This window comes from Gekko japonicus, unplaced genomic scaffold, assembly GCF_001447785.1.
Source record: "Gekko japonicus isolate JY-2015 unplaced genomic scaffold, Gekko_japonicus_V1.1 scaffold20, whole genome shotgun sequence".
NCBI lineage: Eukaryota > Metazoa > Chordata > Lepidosauria > Squamata > Gekkonidae > Gekko > Gekko japonicus.
Genome location: NW_015169172.1, coordinates 2,296,709 through 2,322,535, shown reverse-complemented (window position 1 = coordinate 2,322,535; position 25,827 = coordinate 2,296,709). Strand labels below are relative to the sequence as shown.

The 25,827-nt window shown below is 40.8% G+C and overlaps 1 protein-coding gene across 1 annotated transcript in view; it reads left to right on the top strand.

The window, feature by feature from the left end:
• The window catches only part of SGIP1 (SH3-domain GRB2-like (endophilin) interacting protein 1), a 154,995-nt gene that overhangs the window by 66,668 nt on the left and 62,500 nt on the right, over nt 1-25,827 (top strand). The window contains exons 9-15 of the mRNA XM_015415785.1: nt 1,913-1,924; nt 4,635-4,659; nt 7,549-7,600; nt 9,104-9,189; nt 10,849-10,941; nt 15,780-15,854; nt 19,522-19,983. Coding sequence (XP_015271271.1) covers nt 1,913-1,924; nt 4,635-4,659; nt 7,549-7,600; nt 9,104-9,189; nt 10,849-10,941; nt 15,780-15,854; nt 19,522-19,983 — 805 coding nt within the window. The remainder of the gene's footprint in view (nt 1-1,912; nt 1,925-4,634; nt 4,660-7,548; nt 7,601-9,103; nt 9,190-10,848; nt 10,942-15,779; nt 15,855-19,521; nt 19,984-25,827) is intronic.

Genomic DNA, 25,827 nt, shown 5'->3' with positions numbered 1-25,827 from the left:
CTTCCCATCCTCCCCCCCCCCCCCCCCCGCCGAGCAGGAGAGGACGAGAAAGGCAGGCTGGGCCAGAGAAGGGGCCCCGCCCGCCGGGCAGGAGAGGCTGAGAAAGAAGGCGGCGGCGGGGAGGAGAGGAGGAAAGCACCACGCCCTGCCCATGGCCCCTTCTCCTCCCAGCCAGGGTGCTCCTCCCAGCTGCTGGCCAGGCAGGAGAGGCCGAGAAAGGCAACAGCGGCTGGGCTGGAGAAGGACGAGAAAGGCGGCGGCGGCTGGGCCGGAGAAGGGCCCCCCAGAGGCCGAGAAAGAAGGCGGGGTGGAAAGCGCCCACCCTGCCCATGCTGCCTCCGCGTCCTCCTCCTGCAGCCGGGCAGAGCTTCTCCCAGCCCCGCTCCTCCCAGCTGCTGGCCAGGCGTTGGCGGCCACCCCTGTCTCCCCTCCTAATGGCCGGCTTGTGCTCTAGGCGAAGGCCTAGTTCGCCTAGCAGGCGAGCCGGCCCTGGTTGGTGAAAGAGAAGATAATTCCAGCACTACAATTATACATAATCAGTTACTTAAAAGTTTGCTCATTGGCTTGATTTGTATTTGAATGTGGTTTCAGATTGATCTGGGTGCATCTTGAACTTTTTTGTGCTTATAATCTTAATCCAAATCAGTAACTAAAAATCTAAATTCAGGCCATTTTTGAGTATTTTTGAGCTGTTCTTGGCTTAAAGAATTTCCACAAACAGAAAGGGAATCCCCCCCCCATTTTACCTTCATGCTGCCAACATTTTTTTTTAAAACCCTCATGCTGTTGCTGGGGGTTCCCTGTTACCAGGAGCAGCATTTTATGTTGCAGTGGGAGGGCAGGTAACAGAGTCATCCCCACAACCAGCCCCGTAGCCAGAATTCTTGATGGGGGGGGTGCTGGGGGCACTAATCGGGCTAATTTATTAATTAATGCAATTAACATATGTGCCACCCCAGCCACCCTGAGTCACATGATGCCAGCAGCCAGCATGGTTTTGTTTTTATACCTGCTGCCAATTCTTCGAAGTAGAGAAGCAGGAGAGAGAGGAGTCAAAAGGAGAAATCCACTGCATGGATGAGGGGGGAACCTGCAAGCTTCTTCCAGGGCAAAAAAGCATGCCTTCAAGTAGTAATCACTGAGAAGAAACATCAGGTCTAATAGAACTATTGCAGAACTCAGTAATCCCAGCAGAACCACAAGCCAATATACCAAGCCAAACAGAACCAAAATCAAACCAAAGAAACTGAAAGGGGGGGCATTTTTTGCAAGCGCAGCACAACCAGTTGCAATGTACAGAATGCCTGAGAAAACCAGTGCCACTGTGGTAGTGCAAGCTTAGAAGAACTGATGTAAAATCAATCACCTGTTCAGCATTAAAGCATGTAAAATTTGGTCCTCTTCAGGGTTTTTAAAAAGTTTTTAGGGATATGATTTTTATTAGAGAACTTAGCAGTTGACTAATCTGATGATTGCTGGAAATATCCGCTAGACTGCAAGCATTGGCTATAATAGAGACATTTCTCTCTTCTGAGATCAGAAACAAGAATAGATAGGCAGGCATAAATGTTGGCTTGGAAAATGCTCAGAGAGCTGTTGGGCTGCTTTAAACATAAAGAGATGTAACCTGTATAGGATGAAGCTGTATATATGCACCAACCCCAAAAGGCTTTGTGGTTTTTTCCCAAAATCTCTGTGGACAGCTATATAGTAATAATTTTCTAAAAAGAATACCCAGCAGGTTCAAGGTTTTACAATAGTATTGGGGAGGGAGGAAAGCATGGCAACATAGTTTCTGAATTAGCCAACTTGTGAAGCTAGGGGAAGATCTTGTATCATCCAAAGAGGCTTTTTATTGATCTGTCATTCTCTGATTAGGTATCTGTTCTCTCTTCCTTTTTGCTGATCACAGAGGCGCAGTCCGGTAAGAAGTTGCATGACTTTTCACATTGAATCAGTAGCAAAAGTGACTGGGAGTGATTGTGATCTACTTTAGCTTGGTTTGTGAACTATCAGTACAGCAAATATATGTAATTATTGTTCTCTCAAGGGGGATCCTGTATATATAAAATCCTAGTGTATTGGCCCTTTCTGGCTCTCCCATTGGCTGTGCTGTGTGCTCCATCAGCCATTGGCCCATCAACTGCCACTCAAGAGTACTCATGTGCCATTGGCTGGGTGCTGGGTCTGCTCCTTTCTCCTGCCCACTGCCAGCCTGGCCACTCTTCCCTGACAGAATAAAATGCCAAAATGGCTGTCTCTCCTGACAAAGATGCTTCTCCTAGTTGGCTTCTCTGTGGCTGGCTGGCTGGCTACTGAGGTGGGCCACCGGCCATCAAACCATTCTCTTCTCCTCCCTCAGTGGCTGTTGCTAGGCAACCAAGTTTGGTTCTGTCAGTAAAAAGGCAAAGGCAGGAGGCTCTTTCCAGGCCTACTTTGGTCTTTGTGGGGAAATCATTGGGGTCAGTCGTAGGGTTGCCAGCTCCAGGTTGGGAAATTTCTGGATATTTTGTGGTGGAGTCTACAGAAGCCAGAGTTTGGGGTGGAGAAAGGCCTCAGCTGAGTTGAGGGATAGAGCCTGGAGAGGGTGGGGTTTGAGGAGGGGTGGGATCTCAGCCACAGATCCAATGCCATAGACTCCACCCTCCAAACTAGCCAGTTCCTCTTGAGGAACCATTGTTGCCAATCTCCAGGGGAGGGCTGGTGATCACTCAGAATTACAACTGCAGAGATCAGTTCCCCGGGAGAAAACTGTGGACTCTGTGTCATTATACCCTGCTGAGGTCACCACAACAAATTGACGCTGAGTGCCCAAGGCTGGGGCAGCCACCCAGAGCCTTCTTCTAGAGCTCATTGTATTTATTTCCACAATGGGCCGTATTCCTACTTAACTATGGCTGCGGTCACACGCAACATTAGCCACGCGAGAGATACGGAAGACAGGCGGAGTTTCCGGGCGCGATCTCACCAGCACATCTGGGGAGCGTAGCGCTTCTGTGGCACAACCGAGGCTTCCTCCCGAACCCGCGCAACAAAAAACTAGTACCTTGGAGGTACTAGTTTCCGGAAACTGCGGGGCAAGGGCGGGCGTCTGATCGCGTTTCCGGTGGCATCCGGCGCCCGCCCATGTCCCCTTGTGAAAAAGGTTTTTTTTTTTTCCCAAGTCCCAGTGGTTGCGCACATGCACCCAACGGAGCATGCGCATTCGTAGTGAACACAAAAAAAGAAAACTAGTTCGCCGCGCCGCGCGCTTCTTCGTTGCACGCAGGCATGTGTTGTGATCGAAGCCTCTCCGTAACCACAGAAGCTCCACGGTACCTCCACAGAACCTCCACAGGAGGTATGATCGCTTTACTGCGTGTTAGTTTGCCCCAGGGCAAACAGCCACGCTTCCCCCACCCCCGCAGTTTCCTGCCCGTGTGACCGGGGCCTATAATTACAAAAATACTGATAGCATAGGAACAGAAGGAAACATATCGCTTATCAAGGTTTTAACCTAGTGTTTTATTTTCACTGTAGATCAGTGGTAGGCAGCATATATTTAGGCTACATGCTACTCTTGAAACTCTGTTTTCCCTCCATGTCAAAGGTTTGACTTGAGACATTTCACGTTTAGGTTTATAGTGCTAGAAGAGGGATACATATATTCCATACAACATATGCACTAGTTGTGGCTTGGTACTATCCACTATGGCCATACAATGTTTGAAATGAGCCTGAGCCTGTAGCTTACTCTTGGCTTTTGAGGGAAGATTTTGATGGGGCCTTATTTATTGTATTGGGTAACATCATACAGTCAGATAATATGCCTTGTATATCCTGTAGAATATATTTGGGTGGATTTCAGAATAACTGAGAGATCCTTGCCAAGGTTTCCAGTGACAGTTCCTTATCTGAAACAGTTTTCCATCGTCATGCTCTATGCAGTCTTCCACCTAGTATGTCATCTGTAATTCTGGACTATTTGATTATTGCTCTTCCTTGGGCTCCAGTTTTACTGCCTCCTATCTCCAGCATAGAAATGCATCTAAAAGAGCTGCTTTCATAGGGAGTCTTATTCAAAGCAAACAGTGTGTTGTGTGAGCAAGGTGGAAAAACTCTCACCTAGGCAATCCATGCATTCTGCAGCAGTGTGACATGGCTAAGTAGTAGTGTGCAATACTTACAATGGTGAAAGCTATATGAAGACCAGGAATGCAGTACCTTTCTGTTTTTGTCTGGTACTGTGATAAATATCTTTTGGAGACTTCCATAGAGTTATGTCTTAGTAAATACTTGTATTGTTTCCAACCGTCTTCCTCAAATTTTATGTGCTTTGCCATTTAAATTACTTTGCTTTATTGTTGCAATTGTCTAACTAGAATGTTTTTTTTAAAAAAGTTAATCAAATCCAGTGTTTATGTGTGAGACCATGTATGAGTCCATGACTTAGTTATGGAATTGTAAAAAAGAAAGTGTATGAATCAACAAAGAGAATGCACAAAGAAGCATGCCAAACAATATGAACTAAAATTAATGTACACTTTTAGCTTAGTGACATTAATGTCCATTTTCTGTCTTGCTAATCAAGCCAGTCTGTTTTATGTATCTGTTATAAATATACTTCTCTCATCCTGTTTTGTTTTTAATTTTAGGGTACAATTAAAAGGAATTTATCCAGTAAGTATATATACATACATACATATATATATATATATATTTTTAAAAACACCCTTATAGATATATAATATATATGTAAGATCTTAAAAGATGACACAGATTTGCTCTATAATTTTCAGACCCTAAAAGAATTGAAGCTACTAATTAAGAACACTGTTTCAAATAATACTATTAAATCTTGCATGAATTCACACAATGTAAAATTAGCAAATTCTCATTCTGAAAATGAGATGACACATTTTAAGTCAAAAGGCATGTGGCATGTTTCCTATTGACTGCATGTACAGACTGGTTCAACTCTCCCTAAAACTGTAAATCTTAGATATTGGAAATGATGGAAAGCATGGCTAAAATAGGGTTTTAAAATATGTTTTGCATAACAGCTTGTCCATTTGAAATTGAACTAATTTCATAATGTAGAATATGCTGTCTTCTCTATGTATACAGTCTTTATAAGGGAGCAAACAAAGATATATAATTCTTTCATTGAATCAGGATGTTACATGGTATAAAAGCTGATATATACAACAGGCTTAGAAGGGAGTGGGGGAGAAGTATGCTTTTTTCATAATCTACCTTTGCAAGATTGGATCTGCCAAGGCCCAGAAACAGTCAAGTGGCCATTTTGAAAAAGCAAGAACACAGAATGGGGATAGATTATGTATAAGCAACTCAGAGCAGATCTACACATTAACAATGGCACATGGAAGCATCTTGAAGCTGCCTTTGTGTGCAGCAGCTCTTGATATATAGAGCTACTCATTACATGAAAAGCTCCTAGCCTGTGAAGAGACACACCATTGACAGATACGTAAATGTTATGGAAAATCTTGGCACAAAAGGAGCATTGCACATGGGAAGCCATTCAGCATGTTAGGGCAGCATTATGAAAGAATTGTACACAGAGGCTGTTTCAGGCCATTTCTATATGTCATTAATAATATGTAGGCTGACCATCAGACTGGATTACAGGTTGGGACAGGTAAGACTGAGCTTTGGTTTGGACTGTTAGGCTGTTTTCCTAGCTGAACTTGTCTGGTATGATCCTTGATTTTCTGTTTCATGGCACATTGATTCTGTTCAGAAATCGCTACTAGTTGTTGCAGAACAATGGTTCAGTGGTCAAAATTGTGCTAAAAGTTAACACAGTCTCTCCTCCCCTCTTACACAAAGATCTTCATTTCCTTCCATCCTTGGTTTGCTCTAATGATAGCTTGAATCATATACAAGTCAGGCAATCTACAGTTAGAACTATCTGTTAATGGAAACTGGTATTTTAAGTGGGTTAACAAATCATGATTGAAGGCAACTCTGGCTATATTAACCATAGTTTGAATTTCACAACAACCTGTGGTTGGAGCACATCGGGAAAGACAAGAATCCATGCACTAGAGAAAGAGGGAGTGCATGAACCTTTGGGACAGTCACATTCTTGATTGCCAGTCAATGGCTTATCAGTCTATTGCCATATCATCTAAACTGGGTCGTTGTTACTTGTCCTCACAAAGCATGCTTTGGGCAGTTTAACTTCTTGGTAGTATTCATGTGTGTATAAATAAATAAACTCTCTAAAAAAATTAATCTCCTCTAAATTTCTCCTACTAACTGGACATGAAACAAATCCTGCAGCATACTAATCCTCCATTGAAGAGGGACTTTTTCTTTCCAGACCAGCCCTACCTTGTGCTAGTGAAATAAATTAGTGGCTTGAAGCTTTTATTTATTAGCTGTTATTTTTCTCCTTCCACCCAACAACTCTACATAGGAGAGAAAGGAGGTTTGATGGGGTCTTGTTCTCTTTTCCCCAGAGTGCTTTGATAGGGTCATCAAGGAAGAATGAACTAGCCTAGCTCAGTACAATACTACCATTGATTGCCTAGCAAGCTACTCATTCAGCAAGTAGACAAGATGGAGCAACCCAAGATGCTAGATATGCCAGTGGCAGCATATTCACCTTCTGATTACTACAGATGGTGAACAAGAACTGAAGAATGCTTGAAGCAGTCATGTTGATGTGGCCCTGAAAAGGACAGGGTTGCTAAGAGTCTCTGTCAAAAATATTATCTTTAAAAGGGCAAGAGAACCTCTGTCAAAAAACAGGGGACAACACACATGGAGACAGAAAAACTCAAGACACTTTATGAAGTCCAAGACACTTTATGAAGGTTTTAAGAATTCCTTTTTGGCAGCCCTCATAGCTGACTCATTCCTGGGTACTGTTCTGTTCACACGCAGAGCTATGACATTTGTTATCGCAAGATTTCATAGCTTAGAGGGAGCATTGCAAAGGGTTCTGATACTATAAAGACTGTCTGCTGTAAGACTCACTCTGAGGGATGCTGCTCTGTGAAATATCAAAGGATCTAGAATTCCCTCCTACCTTTTCTGAAAGAAAAGAGAATCTCTTAGCATGCATTCCTGTTCTGAGGAGACACAGGAAGGTACTCTACTTGCCACCAATGTATTGGGCAAAACTAACTTCTTGTGAACAGCAGGGTACATGTAGGTAGGCAGAGAACCCTGAGATTAGTTCTCTTCTATGTCTTCCCTGTTCTTGGATATTTTTCTTTGTTAATGTTTTATTATAGAAGTAGTGAATGTTCCTCCTCTTTCCAGTCCTGTCTGGAAAGGATGGGTCCTTTTTCAATGGAGGTGTCGTTTGCTACAAGCTGTGGCTGCTTCCTGTCCAATATGGACAGGAAGGTAGTTCTTGTAGAATGTTCTCCTGCCTCTCCAAGGATAGGAATTTATGGTAAGACATTCTCCTTTTCTCTGTAAATACTGAGTTGGGGAGGAAAGGCACTGAGTTGGCTGACATGCCATTACCTGTACAATTTTACTAGAATACCTTATGAGAAAAAAACTTAGACTTTATGTGCTATGTGCCAGGTGAGGAGATAGCAAGACCCAGACGTTCAACACCAACTCCAGAACTTCTAAGGTCAGTATAAAGCAAGTCATTGAAGCCATGGGGGCTGTGGGGGGTCCTTATACCTTAATAATACTACACACTTTCCTTTACCCTGCTTTATCAAGTCTATCCCATTATAAGGCTCATTGTACATTTGTTTACTTTTTAAAATTACTATACATTACTTTTCATCACTGATTTGTGAAGTCCTACCAATTATTTAGTGTACACAACTTTGTGTACAAATTGGCAGTTCCTTTTTTCAAGTCACAAAATTCCATAGCATATACAGTCTTAAATAAACCACAATTTGTCTAGCAATGGAGTGTGCTCTCTCCTTCCACCTTTTTCAGGTTGCCACTATATAATTGTGAATCAGTCTTTAACCATGTGTTTGTTCCAAATGTACTGAGAATTATAAACTCTGATACTGCCAGGAAAAAATGGATAGGTTAAAAAGGCTGTGGATGGAGTGTATGTTTAATACATGATTCTATCAGTGGTACTGTTTCTTACAATACTGTTGATACAATTTAGCTTTCTACTCCATACAGAAGGTTTTTACAGCCCTCTAGTTTTGGACTATGGTATAGTGTGCCTGGGAGGAAGATATTCATGTTCCTACAAACAGGCTTTGGGGCATCTGTAGTCAGCAGAAGATACTGTGTTTTAGTTGCTGGTATTATACATTGTTTGCAGCCGTAAGAAAAGATTTTTGCATGGAATTATAGGTGGGTGTGTTGACAAAAATTATTTTGATGAAAATGTTACCCTTTCTTATCTTGAGACCAGCCTGCAATTAAGAAAACAGCTTTGCAACTCAAAAGGTCCAATATAAATTTGAGTAGCAAAACGCAGTAGAATTGCCACAGAAATCACATTTTGATGCCATATTCTGTATCTTCTGTTGTAATGAACTTTGGTTTTAACTCTTTAAAATGCATTATCCAGAAACACAGTTCTACAAAGAAGTCATTTCCAGAACTTCATGTTTTAATTTGTACCAGTTGCTCACCAGGAATCAATCTCAATAGCAGTTTCATTGCCAAAATACAGCTATGAAAAAACACGAAGATGAAAGGGCCTCTGAGCAGGTTGAACATGTCAGGGCATTAAATGAAAGGACCTCCATATCAGAGGGTGGTAGTCCCAGGCAGATTTGCTGCCACACCTGTCTAGAAATTAAATTCTGCAAAGTCTGCAGATCGTTGGATGCATACCACTAGAAGTATTTGTAAATTTAAAAGAATGCTGCAAGAAAAATAGCTGTAATTAATGACAATGAGTCCAGTATAATTAAGTGTTCAGAGTATTCTGGGCTGCTTTTTTCCCAGGCCAAGCTGATGTACATTGTGACAGAGTACAATGTCACAATTTACATTTGCAGATTTGACAAAGACAAATGTGTAATCAGTGTGTAATACAGATTTGTTCTGGGATCACCAGTCAACAGTGGTTCCTGAATCCTGCAAAATCAAATCTTTGTCACCTCTGCTCAAATAGTTATCCTTCAATATCTATGTTGTACTACAGCAAAAAAGCCCCTGAAGACCCTGCAGTCTTAGCACCATTGTTTGGCCCACCACTAGAGTCTGCATTTGAGGAGCAGAAGTTGGAAGGTAGGTGGGAAATCCAGTGTTGCTGACTGTGCTGTGATTGGTTTGGTAATTTCATATATGTAGCGTTCTCTGTGTCAGTCAAGTAATAACTGAAGAAATGTCTTTGTTAATTTGCTTTACATCATTTTTTTAACACGTTGTCTACTGTCATCCTGTGGCATGGGGTGGATTATGAACAAAATAAACTGGTAAAATAAATGCAAAACAGATGACTTATATATCTGAGAGAACATGTCAGTCTGAGTACCCATAAATGCATACTTTGAATGGTGAGCCTGGTATGGATATGCAATCGCATCTTTTTAGATAGTGAATAGGAAATTCACTCTGGAAGAACTCCTTCCTGTATCCAGCACATCTGAAGGTTTTTGGAGGGAAAAAAGGAGTTAAGTAAAAAAAAAAAAAGAATGGGCTTTTTTTTCTTTTAAAAGGGGAGAGCACAGAATAAATGGTTAAATTGACAATTATACTGGAAGCCTAAAAGAAAGTTTTTTAAAGTCAAAACTATGCAGAGTGGGTAGGAAAATTCATGGTGAAGTTTTGGATACATGTGGTGTTAATAGACCAAGGGTAGAGAGATGCAAAGGTACCAGAGCTGGAGAACCACACACCCACTTTAAGAGGGAGATATGTCCGGTTCAGCCTAAATCTGTCTGAGCATATTTTGATACAAGAAAAAATGGGAAAGAAAATGCTTAACAACAGCAAGGTATAACTCCCCAAACTGAAAACATCTGAAGTCTGTGGGGGATGTTTGCTGTTTTCCCTCTGTAGCAGCTAGTAACAACTGCCTTATCTTGTTTCTAGACTTGTTATGAAATAAACAACGATCCCCTATGATCCTCTTTTTGTCCCATACAACAAATACTTTCTAACCTTTTCTTAACCATTTCTGCTCTAAGTTGAGAACATGGGTGGTTGCTGAATTCCTATTACTTATAGCCCAGAAAAAACCTGGAATCAGGCCCAGACAAGGTGATAATTATTTATTTATTTATTTATTTATTTATTTATTTGCATTTTTACCCCGCCCTCCCCGCGAACGGGCTCAGGGCGGCTTACACAGGGGGAAAAGCCCATACATAAAACAATATAAAACAGTAAAAACCATTAAATCACAACAAACAGATAAAGTGCTCCATACAGACAAGAATAATATGGCACAATACAACTTTTGTTGGATGTACTTATTCATTAGTATGAATAGGCAAATATATGCGAAAGAGAACTGTAGATATCAGAGATGCAGCATTGAATCAAGAAAGGACGTGTGCCAGTCTGGGTATCCATCTCAAGATTTCTTTTATTTATATGAGCTTTATTATTATTGACTTTTTTTTCAACTCGAATCTCATTATCAGAAAAAAGTACATACCCTATAATGGATGCATAGCAATGCAAATGTCTCTTTCATCTTAGTTGCTTTCCTTAAAAAGCCATTGCTGTCTCTGTGCATGTCTGCAGAGAGAGAAAGATATATGCAATGGCAGCATTCCCCATTATAGAAAAAAATCTGTGTCTTAAAAATGTACATGTCAAGTAAACTTTACAGATCAGGGTTCAATTCAATTGATGCTGTAAAAGAGAAGCTATAGTTGGAATCAAGTCCTTATGTTACTTCTAGATTTGTATGTATCATGCATATATATGTGGCTTCAGCTCCCATAGATCAACCTGAGGTATGGGGTTCGGTACAACCAGCAAATTCAAGTGTAGAATCTCCAAATCCACCACGACCTTTTCCTGATGGAAGTAAGTTTAAATATCTTCTATTTGAAAAATTATTTCCTTTTTTTATTATTCTGTAACTGAAATATTAGATAGATTTAAGTAGCACAGTTGAGGGTTTTGCACTGTCATGGAAACCAAGAGATATTGGTTGAATTATGCATTGGAAACCCAGCTTTCAATACTGGATGAAGAGACTGCTCTCAGTCCCTGGGGAGAATAGCGTCTGTTTGTGATCTCAGCTTGCAATGTTAAACTTGACTCCCTATCGGAAAAATAATCTCCTAGCAACTGCAGCAGCATGCCATAAATACAATAGCTCCCTAATTACTACTACAAATTTGATTCATGGAAAACCGGAATAAAAGTGTCAACATAATTTTAAAACATTTCTAATAGCCCATATGCTCTGGAGTCTGAAGACAAAAATTGTCATCTCTTGAAAAGTACAGCACCACCGAGTCCGACTACATATTTGGGATTAGGTCATCTTCACATTTTAATAAATGAATTAACAAAACCCACACAACATTTGTTTTTGTTGTTCAGTCGCACAGTCGAGTCCGACTCTTCGCGACCCCATGGACCAGCTCCCGCCAGGCCCTCCTGTCTTCTGCTGTCCTCTGAAGTTCACTCAATTTCATGTTCGTTGCATCTATGACACTGTCTAACCATCTCATCCTTTGCCGTCTTCTTTGACCTTCAATCTTTCCCAGCATCAGGGTCTTCTCCAGTGAGTGCTCCCTTCTCATTTGGTGGCCAAAGTATTTGAGCTTCAGTTTCATTATCTGGCCTTCCAGGGAACAGTCAGGGTTGATTTCTTTGAGGATTGACTGATTTGTTCTTCTTGCAGTCCAAGGGACTCTCAAGAGTCTCCTCCAGCACCATAGTTCAAAAGAATCTATTCTTCGGCGCTCGGCCTTCCTTATAGTCCAACTCTCACAGCCATACATGACTACTGGGAATACCATTGCTTTGACCATGCGGACTTTTGTTGGCAGGGTGATGTCTCTACTTTTTATCATGCTGTTTAGGTTCGCCATCACTTTCCTCCCAAGGAAATCTTTTAATTTCATGGCTGCTGTCACAGTCTGCGGTGATCTGGGATCCCAGGAACGTGAAGTCTGTCACTACTTCCACGACTTCCCCTTCTATTTGCCAAGGAGTGATGGGGCCGGATGCCATGATCTTAGTTTTTTTGATGTTGAGCTTCAAGCCCACTTTTGCGCTCTCCTCTTTTACCCTGAGCAAGAGGCTCTTTAGGTCCTCTTCACTTTCTGCCATTAGAGTGGTATCGTCTGCATATCTGAGGTTGTTGATCTTTTCCCCAGCAATCTTAATTCCCGCTTGTGATTCATCCAGGCCAGCATTTCGCATGATGTACTCTGCATATATATTAAATAAGCAAGGCGACAATATACATCCTTGTCGTACTCCTTTTCCTATGCTAAACCAATCAGTTGTTCCATATCCGGTTCTAACTGTCGCTTCTTGGCCCTTATACAGGTTTCTCAAGAGACATGTGAGGTGGTCTGGTACTCCCATCTCTTTAAGGACCTGCCATAGTTTGTTGTGATCCACACAGTCAAAAGCTTTAGCATAGTCAATGAAGCAGAAGTAGATATTTTTCTGGTACTCTCTTGCTTTCTCCATAATCCAGCGAATGTTGGCAATTTGATCTCTAGTTCCTCTACCTCTTCGAAACCCAGCTTGTACTTCTGGTAGTTCTCTATCCACGTACTGTTGAAGCCTAGCTTGTAGGATCTTGAGCATGACCTTGCTAGCGTGTGATATGAGTGCAATTGTGCGATAGTTTGAACATTCCTTGGCATTGCCCTTCTTTGGGATTGGAATGTATACTGATCTTTTCCAATCCTGTGGCCACTGTTGCGTTTTCCAAATTTGCTGGCAAATGGAGTGCAGAACTTTAACAGCATCATCTTCTAAGACTTTGAATAGCTCAGCTGGAATACCATCACCTCCACTAGCTTTGTTGTTAGTAATGCTTTCTAAGGCCCATTTAACTTCACATTCCAGGATGTCTGGCTCGAGGTCAGTGATTATACCGTCGTGGTTGTCAAGGACATCGAGGTCTTTCTTGTATAGTTCTTCTGTGTATTCTTGCCATCTTTTCCTAATCTCTTCTGCTTCTGTTAGGTCCCTACCGTTTTTGTCCTTTATCATGGCCAGCTTTGCATGGAACGCTCCCTTGATTTCTCCAATTTTCTTGAAGAGATCTCTAGTCCTTCCCATTCTATTGTTTTCTTCTATTACTTTGCACTGTTCATTCAGGAAGGCCTCCTTATCTCTCCTTGCTGTTCTCTGGAAATCTGCGTTCAGTTGGGTAAATCTTTCCTTTTCGCCTTTGCCTTTCGCTTTCCTTCTTTCCTCTGCTATTTGTAAAGCCTCATCAGAAAGCCACTTTGCTTTCTTACATTTCTTTTTCTTTGGGATGGTGGTGATTGCTGCCTCCTGTACAATGTCACGAACCTCCGTCCATAGTTCTTCAGGCACTCTATCTATCAAATCCAGACCCTTGAATCTATTCTTCACCTCTACTGTATATTCATCAGGGATGCGATCTAGGTCAAACCTGAATGGCCTAGTGGTTCCAAGGCCAAACGTGTCTGTTATTCTGGTTACCTTTTGACTTCCTACTTTAGCATTCCAGTCCCCTATGATGATGAGGACATCATTTTTTGGTGTTAGTTCTAGGAGGTGTTGTAGGTCTTCTGCATCAGTGGTTGGGGCATAGACTTGAATTACTGTGATGTTGAATGGTTTGCCTTGGAATCGGATCGAAATCATTCTGTCATTTTTGAGATTGTATCCCAGTACTGACTTTTGCACTCTCTTGTTGACTATAAAGGCCACACCATTTTTTCTACGAGATTCCTGGCCACAGTAGTAGATATAATGGTCTTCTGAGTTAAATTCGCCCATTCCTGTCCACTTTAGTTCACTGATTCCTAAGATATCAATGTTCAGTCTTGCCATCTCATTTTTGACCACGTCAAGCTTACCTTGATTCATAGTTCTTACATTCCAGGTTCCTATGCAGTATTGTTCTTTGCAGCATTGGACTTTCCTTTCACCATCAGACACATCCACAACTGAGCGTCCTTTCGGCTTTGGCCCAGCTGCTTCACCCTTTCCGGCGTTACTTGTACTTGCCCTCTGCTCTTCCCCAGTAGCATATTGGACACCTTCTGACCTGAAGGGCAACATTTGTACCTGACCCTTTTTTCTTGTGGACCTAATTGCAGCTTTCAGGTGGGGGGGATTTGAGATAACGGCACAGATAGAAAGTTAAATACCTTTGACTCCCCACAGCCATCTCTGATCTTCAATGCAGCTGTGTCGAGCTGCTAATTACTTTTTAAAAGTGCTCAGAATTCTAATAAAAACGGAAAGGGGGGGAGGAAACTCAACCCAAAATAAGCTGTGAACTAAGAGGGTCAAGCTAACAACTAGATTATATTAAAAATACAAATTTTATTAAGGTGTACACATAGCTAAAACATACTGCGGTTAAAAGAAATAGTCTAAGTCTCAAACTTAAAAGGCTTATACAACCAAGTTAGTTATTATACAAATACAATTGAAGGGTAAAACTTTCTGACCTAAGTACCATACGTGTTTCGGCCCCTTCAGGCCTTCCTCAGTGGTCAATATTTTTTATATTGCAATGACACACATCCAGAAATACATGCATAATTTTTGGGGGGTGTGTGTGTATAACCAGATGTTATTTTCTTATGTGCTTTTGCAATTGCTACAAGTTTGTATAATAGGCCATAGATAGTAGTAGTGGTCCACTACTTTTGATGGAAGTGACACACAACCTGACAAATGGAATCTTTGACACCAGGATAATTTGAAGAATTGATACGGCTACTATCTATGGCCTATTATACAAACTTGTAGCAATTGCAAAAGCACATAAGAAAACAACATCTGGTCGTATATATATATATATATATATATATATTATATATTTAAAAAAGTGAAAACAACAGAAAATGTAGTGATTCCTATCCTTAGATTCCAACACTCCAACATATCCTACCATGGGGTGTCATGGAAATATCAAAAGATTTTCAAAACAATTTTAATTCACTTAAAAAATAATCCATACAGCACTGTACAATCCTTTTTTTGTTGTTGTTCAAAAAGGTTTTTCCTAACTGAATTGAAAGAGTGAGCAGTGACTCACAACAGCTCATAAGGTAAAGGTTCCCCTTGCTCAAAAGGTAGTCAAATCTGACTCTAGGGGGTGGTGCTTATCTCCGTTTCAAAGCCGAAGAGCCAGCGCTATCCAAAGACATTTCCATGGTCATGTGGCCGGCGTGACTAAATGCCAAGGTACACGGAACACCGAAGTGGTACCTATTTATCTACTTGCAATTTCTTGCTTTCGAACTGCTGGGTTGGCAGGAGCTGGGGCCAGAGATGGGAGCTCACTCCGTCATGCAGCACTAGGGTCTTGAACTGCCAAACTACAGACTTTCTGGTTTGCAGCTCAGTGTTTTGACCTCTTAGCCACTGCATCCCTGTACAACAGCTCATACCTGGCCACAAATGTGGTTAGTCTTTAAGGTGCTTAGGAATGCCAGCCTCCAGGTAAGGCCTGGAGATCTTCTACTTTTACAACTGATCTCCAGCTGACAGATATCAGCTCCCCTGGAGAAAATGGCTGCTTTGAAGGGTGGACTCTTCCCTGATGTGAAGAACTGTATTTATGTAGTACTTAGTTTTTATGGAGACATAGTTTAAATTGCTCTCTTGATATGACTGACTTATAGATTACTTGAAGACCTTCTCCCAACTTTTAATTAAGATATTTGCATCTCTCTTCACAGCACCTCCACCACTTCCTCCTAAAAATGTTCCAGCTACACCTCCCCGCACTGGTTCTCCTTTAACAGTTGGAGTAGGTAAGAATGTCTGAGACAAATGGCTACTTGTTCTGCAGACCACAATATGCTCAATATGAGTTCTGAACTTTTAATGCTAACTAAATGTAAACTCTACACAATGAAATCCATTTTATACATACCTAACATCCATGAATTTAATATTTCCACCCATATTAGAAGATGTTGTTTTGCTAAAAAGTCTAATACAGAATCTTTTTTCCACAGCCCATGAGATTCTGAAATTATTTTTTACTATCATATGATGTTCAAAAATTGCACAGGTTTACCACAGAAATAGGATTATCATGGTAAAGTTTTGTATCCATTGATTTATCAATAGTTTTGTTAACTCCCAGCTGTGATGCACTCAGCTTTATTTAAGGAACTTGGGAAGCTTTAGTTAGCCACCGTTCTTCATACACTGAGGGATCTTGCTGATAACTGGCAGGAGCCCTAGTTAGCAGAATAAGAGAGATCTTTACCTTGAAATTAGGAGTATAATGACTGTAGTGAGGTAATATAATACCAGAATCTTTATTGAATAAAAGGATATTGTGGCATATAGAAAGAGGAAATAAGGTGCTTGTATAGGTAAATAATTCATGTCACAAGTGAATATGCTCAGTTGTGTAAGGGCTGAGAGTGAACTTGCTTTGAACAGAATTTATATGTATGGCCTGCATGTTCAACTAGGGAAAAGCAAACTAACTTTTGAAAAGATAAGCATGATAAGAACACAATGCATAATACTTGGTGTTTTAACTATTTCCCTACCAATATATACATTTTCAGCTAAAACCTTTGTGCTTTATTAATCAGAATTTTATTTATATACACACTGCCACTTACCCCAGTTATGTATACTGTTTGGCAGGTGTTACATTTGCCTTCAAAATTAATTAAGTATTAAATTAAATATGTATCCATATGTGGTGTTTTATTTCCTAGGATGATTTTACAAACACACATACATAATACATATATTTGTAAAATATAGATTTCTCTGTGACAGGTTATGAAATGTCATGTTCTCTAACTTGGAGCACACTGAACTTACAGATAAAGGTTCAAGATACAAATTTTCAAAACTATAGCACTTCCATTTCCTTGTGTGTGCACAGATTGGGTTCCCAAGAGATACCCGCCCCATTTATTCCACTGTCCAGACACCTTACAACTACAGATGATAAGATTAACCCAACTCTGTCCTGTTTAATATTTGATCCCTCACTACTTCTTGGATTTCCAATTGACTCCCAGCAGAGTATGCAAATTTGGTAGAGATAGAACCCCAGGGATAAAGCAAGAACAGTCCTCTCCTTATTGACCCTCTCCCCATTTTTCTGTAGAGCTTTCTCCCAGTATAACCAAACACTGAGGGGGGACATGTGCCATGGGCATACACTTTGACATTCAGACCACCTCCGAAGCCTGTGTTCAGGGAGTTTGGTAAGGTTCTCCGGTGCCTGGGAACTATGAATAGTAGGGAGGGATGATTTTAAAATGCACATTGATGTGATTCAGGGATCTGCAGAAAAATCATACCAAAAGTTTTTAGCAGATGCTCAAACATGTGCCTGATCATTCTCTGTTGTGATATTAAGTAATGTCACACTAAATTATCTATCTGCACTCTGATACTGAGTAACTTCAGTCTAAGCCTATTAACTTCAAAGGGCTTTGATTACAGTAACTCTTTATATGATTGCATACATCTGAATTCTTCATTATGGTGTGTATGTGTGTACACATACACACACATCTAAATATAAAAACTGGAGGGGGGGTCCAAAACACCATCAGAGTGCTCATTCATGGTCCTATTTGTAATGTTCAATCTGATATGCAGCCCAGTAGGTAGACTTACCCACATTTGATCACAAGATATCAACTAATAGAATGCCACAATAATCCCTGATTACAAGTTGTCTTTTTTATGGTCATGGAATGAGGAACTGGTTACAATATGGAGGAAAATGTATACTAGCTACCATATCATCACATATTTCTTGTTCTGTGTGTGTTGCCACCTTCTGAAGTAAGATGAGTGGCAACCAGACAGAAAGTCTTCTGACAGAGAGCCAGTTTGGTGTAGTGGTTAAGTGCGCGGACTCCAATCTGGGAGAACCGGGTTTGATTCCCCACTCCTCCACTTGCACCTGACTGGATGACCTTGGGCAAGCCATAGTTCTGATAAGAGCTGTTCTCGAAAAAGAGCAGTTTCTGTCAAGAGCTCTGTCAGCCCCACCTACTTCACAGGGTATCTGTTGTGGGGAGGGGAAGGGAAAGGAGTTTGTAAGCCGCTCTGAGACTCCTTTGGGTAGTGAAGGGCGAAGTATAAATCCAATCTCTTCTTCTTCTCTAGTGCCTCAACTGTTGAATAACTTTCTGACAGGGTTCACCTGGTATCTAGTCTGCTGTTTTAGGTGCTTGGTGAAGTTGTTTTAATTGGCCCAGGTATTCATCTAATTTAGGTGCCTCACTTTCTATGTGTGTGTTTTTAAGCCTTACATTCTATTTGAACCTTTTTATTATGGGTTTTTTTTGTTTTTTTATCATTGCTACTTCAGATTTTAGATTGTTAACTTGATTTTATTGGTTTCAAAATTGTTTATGCTTTTAACTTGACCTTTATAAGCTGCTTTGAGCATTTTCTGCAGAATGCAGCAAATAAATAGCCTAAACAAGTTAATATAATTCTCCAGTGTTACACAAGTTGTGTAACAAAATAAAATTAATAGTTTAAGGGTGACAGATTCACAAGCTGATAGTAAACATGTTAAGCATGATCCAGAGGTCGGTACATGCAGAAGATTCCCACGTCTGTGAACATACAACCATTCCCCACTATACATGCTTACCCAGAACTACAGAACTGTGACCATCAGAAGCAATCCAGAAAAAGTTAGACTTAAACCCTCTTCATTTTCTTTGGCTAGTCAACACCCAGTCATTGGAAATAGCTCATACACAGCATATTTGAGCATTTCTTCATGTTAGGCTGGAATGGGAAGCCACTGCACAGGGATTCTGGATCATTGCGCCAAAATGCAAAGTAATCATGTCTTTTAACCTTGATATAAGTATAGTTTTTTTTAGCAAGAGACACAAATGGAAAAGTATAAATTCTGTTTCTGATGCCTAACTGTAGCTGTGTTCAATGAACTTTGTTTTTCTGTTCAATACAAAAGTATGCTAACTCCCAATAATAGTTAGTAATGATCAACTTAAGAATGTATTACATTAAAATAGCACCACAGGGTATTGTGCTAAGCACAAATATGTATGATGTATTTATATTTTCAGCATATTTGCATGCAAGTCATCCTGTTTCAATTTCAGGAAGTTTGAAATTCTTGCTTGTAATATTTACTAAGAACTCACCAGGCTGATTGAGCTGCCCATGTTGCTTCCTAGATGATGATATATTTCATTTCAGTATAGATACATGAAACAAAACATGTAGGCAGAATCTGCATAATATTTATTGAAATATGTATTTAATACAATCTTGTTATACAGATATATGTGCACATGAATTATATTCCTGAGAGCACCTTATAATGTTAAGTATCTGTGCTAGGTTAAAGCTGATTTTAAAAGCCCCATACATAAGTAGAACGTTAGTACGACTTAGCTGTACAAGTTGATGTTAAAAGTTTAAAATCAACTACTTTGACCACAGGAAATGACCAGACAGCAACAGAGGTCAAAAGTGACAAACTACCATCAATCAATGACTTGGACAGCATTTTTGGCCCAGTATTATCCCCCAAGTCTGTTGCTCCTAACGTGGATGATAAGGATAAATGGATCAGTTTTTCTGATCCATCCCCGGAAAACGTAACTCCAGAGGTGACTTCAAGGGAAAAAGTGGTGTCCCCACCAGTGGCATCAGAAACTCCAGATGAGCCTCCAGAGGCCGAAACCTCTCACAGTGTTCCATCTCCACTCAATTTAGAAGAGGTTCAGAAGAAAGTTTCTGAGCAGACCCACGTTAAAGATGATAACTTAGCATCAGCAGCATCTCCTAAAGATTTTGGGGTGGGACAGAGAGCAACACCACCTCCCCCTCCACCACCTACCTACAGAACAGTGGTGTCATCACCTGGACCCAGCTCTGGCGGTGGCACAGGAAGCACCAGTGGTATGTTTAAACAGCTTTGAGTGTGCTTCAGTGTGGCCTTGAATGCTGCCATGTGAACACAAAACCTCTTTAGCTACTCTTAGTTGGTTGGCTTTTAAACATCAATCATTCCCTTTGTTTGATTGTACTGTGCCCAGTGGCTTTTTTATTCAGTGCTCTTGTGGTCCAACTTAACCTTGACCCCTGATAATGTGTTCTTCCTTCCCTGCCATTGCTGAATGTCTAATGTATTATGGGGGGAGCTTTATTTCCTTCATACCACATAGGTAGAAAAGCTGTCTGTTGCTTCAAATGAGGATTTCTCTAATGCAAAGAAGGGGGGAGGGGTTGTTGCAGGATGATCTCTGTTCCTCTCTCTTCACTCCCATAGTGATGTTACCTGACAATGGGCTGAAAGGTTATAGTGATCATTCTCTCCCCACCCATGCTTCAGGCAGACTGTCTGCTTTGGTTTAGTTTTGTTTCTTCACCTTCAAGTACCTGCATGTTTATCTACTCAAAGGTCTGTTCACTGATTTTTTTCCCCATGTATTTTTCTTTGAACACTGCTTGAGGGAGGAGGGAAGTATCTCTATGACTGACACTAGGGTCAGCCAATCAGCACTATGCACAGCCTAGTTTGAGAAGGGAAGGAAATTGCTTGATCTGACCCAAATTAGTACTGTGTAAATCCAGTATCTACTCCAAATCAAAACAAAAGCTCCCTCTGAGACCAACCCGGGAAACAAAATAGTACATATGTTAGATATCTGGTTGGGATGCCATGAACTTCACAGCAAAGATGTATGATGTCTTAAACATGCTGTGTTTGACACAATGAGTCTGTGAGCTGATATGGTCAAAGCTCGCACAACAGCTTGAGCAGCCACCGTGTTACATGACTTATCATTGTGATGAAGAGCAGTGGCCTTTTATTGAGGTAACTTCAGATAAATAGCTTTTTTCTTAATATTTTATTTTGAAATATAAAATAGAATTGTGCATCTCATTAGTTAAGGTTTATGAGTATTGGTTCCAGCTAAATTGGTTTGGACACATTATCCATATTTCCCTTAGTCTATACTCATATATTTTCTGTATTTTAAATAGTTCAGGTCAAAAGGAATGAAATGGTTTAACAGTAACATTGCAGCAATACCTGTCCACTGACAATTCTGAATCAAAGAACTGCTAGGCTAACTGCACATTCTCTTCTGTACCTGGCATTCTCACAGAGCAATTGAGGCAAGAGAGCTAAAATCAGTCACATCTTTAGCAGATCCCACGTGGGGAATCTTTTAATAGAGAGTAGTTACAGTGATTCTGCTCTGCACTCATTCCCAGTAACTTAGAAACCTCTCACAATTTTCATTGGGAAATTTTCACAGATAACACTCTTCTAAGTTTGGTGCATAGGCAATTTATGTGATTTAGGTGAGGCTCTCTTCATACAGCAGTCTCATGTGACCTTGCTACAGCACACAGAAAATGTAGATTCCTGTTACTGAGATGGAACAAAGCTTCAGGAGAAAGTAAGGCCACCTGGAATAATGAGCAACTCTACTGAGTATTAGTAGAACTCATAGAGTGGATGTTTCTTAATGACTGGAGAGAGAGGAATGATATTAGGAATAAAAACGTTTTGTTTCTCAGTTGTCTTCAAAGCTAATGAATACTTAGTTGTTTCAGAGTAGTGCCTTTTCTTTGGGAACAAATTCAAGATTTAAAAAAATGGATAGACATTAATTTTAAGTGTGTTTGTTTAGGTAGATTAACACCATAAGGTTGCAGTCACACACTCTAAATAATCTACTTTCAATGTACTTTCCAACTGGATTTTGCTGTGTGAACTGTGTGTTACTGCAGCCTAAGAATAGCAATTTGGAGTTCAGTTGGTGGTTTAAGTGGAAGATCATAGTGAGCCAACTACTAGTGGAATAATTCCAGTGTACTGAAAGTGAAACAAAGATTTCAGAATACAACTTCCCACTGAGCCCACTGCCTTCTGCTCCAGGGAGTCAAGGGACCCTCAAACAGTGGGGGGATGCAGTAGGTCAGGGAAATTCCCTTACCTATAACAACGGAAGTGCCTTTGCACTGGTGGAAGACATCTTTCAATCCATTCCAGGGTTTTTAAGAAACAATAGTAATTTCTACCCTATTTCACATGGTATTTTAAAATCCAGCATTAATTAAATATTCTATAAATTTTGTTTCATGACAGTTTGGAGCCTACCCTAGTTATATTCACCAGAGGCAGGGATTTTTCATGGGGGCACCTCACCTTTGGAATGCCTTTCCAACTGAGGTTCACATGGCTCATACCTTACTCTTCTTTCAGTGACAGACCAAAACATTTCTTTTTAACTACAAAATTTAATTCTTTTAGAACTGTTTTTATCATTGGCTCTATGTTGAAGTCTTTTATTAAATATCATTTTAGGCAGCAGTTTTATGCTGTTTTAATGCCTTGGTTTCTATTTAATGAGCTCTTTCATGGTTTGTTTATTATTGATAATTGCAACGCTGTTTGTGTGGTTCTATTGTATGGTTTTATTTTGTGAGATGTACTGAGGAGGTCTCTGGACCAGCAGCAAATGCATTTTTAAATAAATAAATACTGCTCTGCTGGGGCCCCTAATATATTGTTTTATCACAATCACAAATCTGATGGATGTGTTCTTGCACAATTCCCTTTCATTTGGGTGGAGTTTCAAAGCCCAGTCTTCTAGTGTGTTGTGTCCTCTATGCTGCCATAATTTTTAAAATTTTCAAATTTTATCAGTAATAGTGTCTTGTATCTAACCATCTATGCATGGAAGGCCCACAGAGTTTTCCCACATTCTTCTCTGTTCCAGCAGCCCTTTCTAATAGATCATTCTCAGAGTTGATGGACCCCATGGAAGAACGGATGTACAGGTGGGGGGGCTGGAGTGAGAAGGGACAAGGAGGTGAAGTCACCCTCTCTCCTCAATGTAGCCATGCTTGAAGGAGAAGGAAGAACAATTTCACCCCCCTGTCCCTTCTCATTCCAGTCCCTCCCAACCAGCATGGGTAGTCCTCTATGCAGGTCCCCCAGCCCTGGGAATGATCTTTCTGGGGGTCAGAAGGGGCTGCAGGAATGGCAAGGTTAAATACAGGCCAGTTTTCCAGTTCCTCAAAATCCAGATTTCCAGAGTTTCCAAGAACTTTATAATCATCAATAGAGCACCCTCAACATGATTCAGTGATCTGAAATTAATAATTTTGTAGAGCTTTTGTAGAATTGGTTTTTAATAATGCGCTAAGTAACAAAACAATAGTTTGGAATGTGTAGCATTTTCATGTGTAAGAAATGGTTTAAACTGTTGTCACCAGAGGTCATTTCGGTGGGGGGACGCAGTTCCCCCGGGTGAGGTGCAGGGGGCGGGTCACATGACGAAGCCCCGCCCCCTGCTTCCGGCCACCCTGCTTCCAGCCCTCATTCAGCCAGGAGGAGGCAGGAGGAGGGTAAATTGCTTCCTCCCCTCTTCTCCCCACCCCTGCCTGCCTGGGGCCAGGGAGGGCCTTGGTGGGGCTTCCTTGCACTCCCGCTGGCCTTGCAGGTCCACCGCTGGGCCCCTGATGTCAGGGGGTGTGGCATATGCTAATGAGTTATGCTAATGAGTTCCCCTAGCTCTTTTTCTACGAAATGACTCCTGGTTGTCACTTTTCTAAAAACATCTGGGGAAAGAAGTATTTAGCATATGCTTAGTAAAGTATTCTTCAAGGTTCATATACTTCATCCCCTGATGGCTGTGTGATGGGATTATGTGATAGGATGGGATTATGTGGGTAGATCCAACCATCCTCCAAAGATCCTTCCTCCAGCCTGAGGAAACCTCCTTCAATTTAGGTGGTTCTTCCTTCAATGAAAGAGCCACTTAAATTAGAGGAAAGCTTTTTAAGTTGTCCAAAGGCTTCAAACTTTACTCAGTGGTGTGGTAGAATAGGTGAACAAGGTTATAATGCTGATCTGATAAACCTTGTTCAGTGTTGAAGCACTAAGGTCAATAGCCATGGAAAATACGAAGAATTTTTTTTTGTTGTATAAGGAATATCCCTTTCTTTTCTTGTTTAAAATACAACACAAGTCAATTACTTTCCAGAAACTGTTCTTTTGACCTTGTGCAAGAGTGAGGCAAACTAAAAACATTATACATTGGAATATAAAAGTGCAAATATTGTTAGAAATAAAAGAAAAATGTTTTAGAACCCCTTTTGATATTATCTTTAGCAGCACGTAGTTCCTTCCTTTGGCCTTCTGGAATGCTGGAAGTTTATAGTCAAGTGGGAAGAATCCTTGCCATGAGTCCTTCTCATTCTGTAGTCCTTCCAGTTTCCATAGGGGCAATGCTAGAATGTAACAAAGATATGGCATGGACTTCTCTTGTGTGACAGTGGAGTTCTGAAAATTTTGAGAAGTACAGGAAAGAGCTACACTGATACCACAGAAGGTAATCTCAAAGTTTTTAAAACGATAATCCTGTTCCATTCTGCCTCCAATGATAGGCAAAAGCCTGAAATGATCCAAACTGGGGTAGAATTGTTCAGTGTAAGGAACACTGTACTGAATTTAAGTACTGAATCAGGTTCAAGGTTATGGTATTAACCTTTAAAGCCCTATGTGGTCTGGGGCCATCATATCTGCAGGTCTGACTCTCCCCATATGTTCCCCAGAGAGCCTTGTGCTCCTCGAAACAGTGTCATCTGGTGGTCCCTGGCCTCAAAGACATCCACTCAGCCTCGGCCAGGGCTTTTTCAGCTCTGGCCCCGGCCTGGTAGAATGCTCTTTCAGGTGAGACAAAGGCCCTACAGGACTTATTAGTTCCACAGGGCCTGTAAAACAGAGCTGTTCCACCAGGCCTTTGGCTGAGGCGGCAGATGTCCACTTATATCGGCCTCCCCTGCTCCACCCCACTCCTCTCATCTGTATGGAGATATATAACCAATGGTGTTAATGCTCATTTAACCCGTTTCCTGATCTATCTGGGCATACACACGGGCCCACCCGGGAACTCTGTCGATTGATCACCATTATAAGAGTTATGCTGTGAGATTTTAAATCAGCTACTATAATGTATTTTAATTGTTTTTATCTGGTTGTAATCCACCCTGATCCTGCTTGCAGGGGAGGGTGGGATACAAGTGCAACAAAACAAATAAATAAAACAAATAAACATTGGCATGTCATCTATACAACTAACCCCTCCCCTTTGCTGTTCAACTTCTTGTGGATATAGGTTTCACAGTAACATATTACTGTGTAGAACTATTTTTTTCTCACTTTATAGTAAAAGTTACCTTGTGGCTAGAGACTTTTGCAACTTCTTTCGTGCCTGCATTTTATCCTGAGTCACGATGTAATCAGTCCTCTCACCAGTCTAATTATCTTAATTATTCTCTGATTGGCTAGCATTTTCCGATCAGAGAAAAAGAACTGTGCAACGTTTGTCCATTTCACTGTAACCTACTGTTCATTAAGTGTCTAGGTGCTCATTGTAACATCATTGCTTTCTGTAACAGCCCCAATTACATGCGCATAGCAAGAACACATTGTGCGTTTATACCAAGAAGATATTAAGGAAAGTGCAAGCTCCAGGGATGCCCTAAAAAACCAGGACAATATTTTGGTCTCTTTAGCAACCAACTGTCATCTAAACTAGATGCTGTTTACCAAGTGATGCTCCCTGATTTACATGAATGTGGTTTATACAGGAGCAGCATATTAACTGCAGCCACAATGTCTTCTTTGTTGAGTGCATGAGCTAACTCAGTAGCAGATGCTTTTTGATTTTAATATAGCTGGTTATTGCCTTCTGGAATTTCTTTATGCAGTTCCCATGC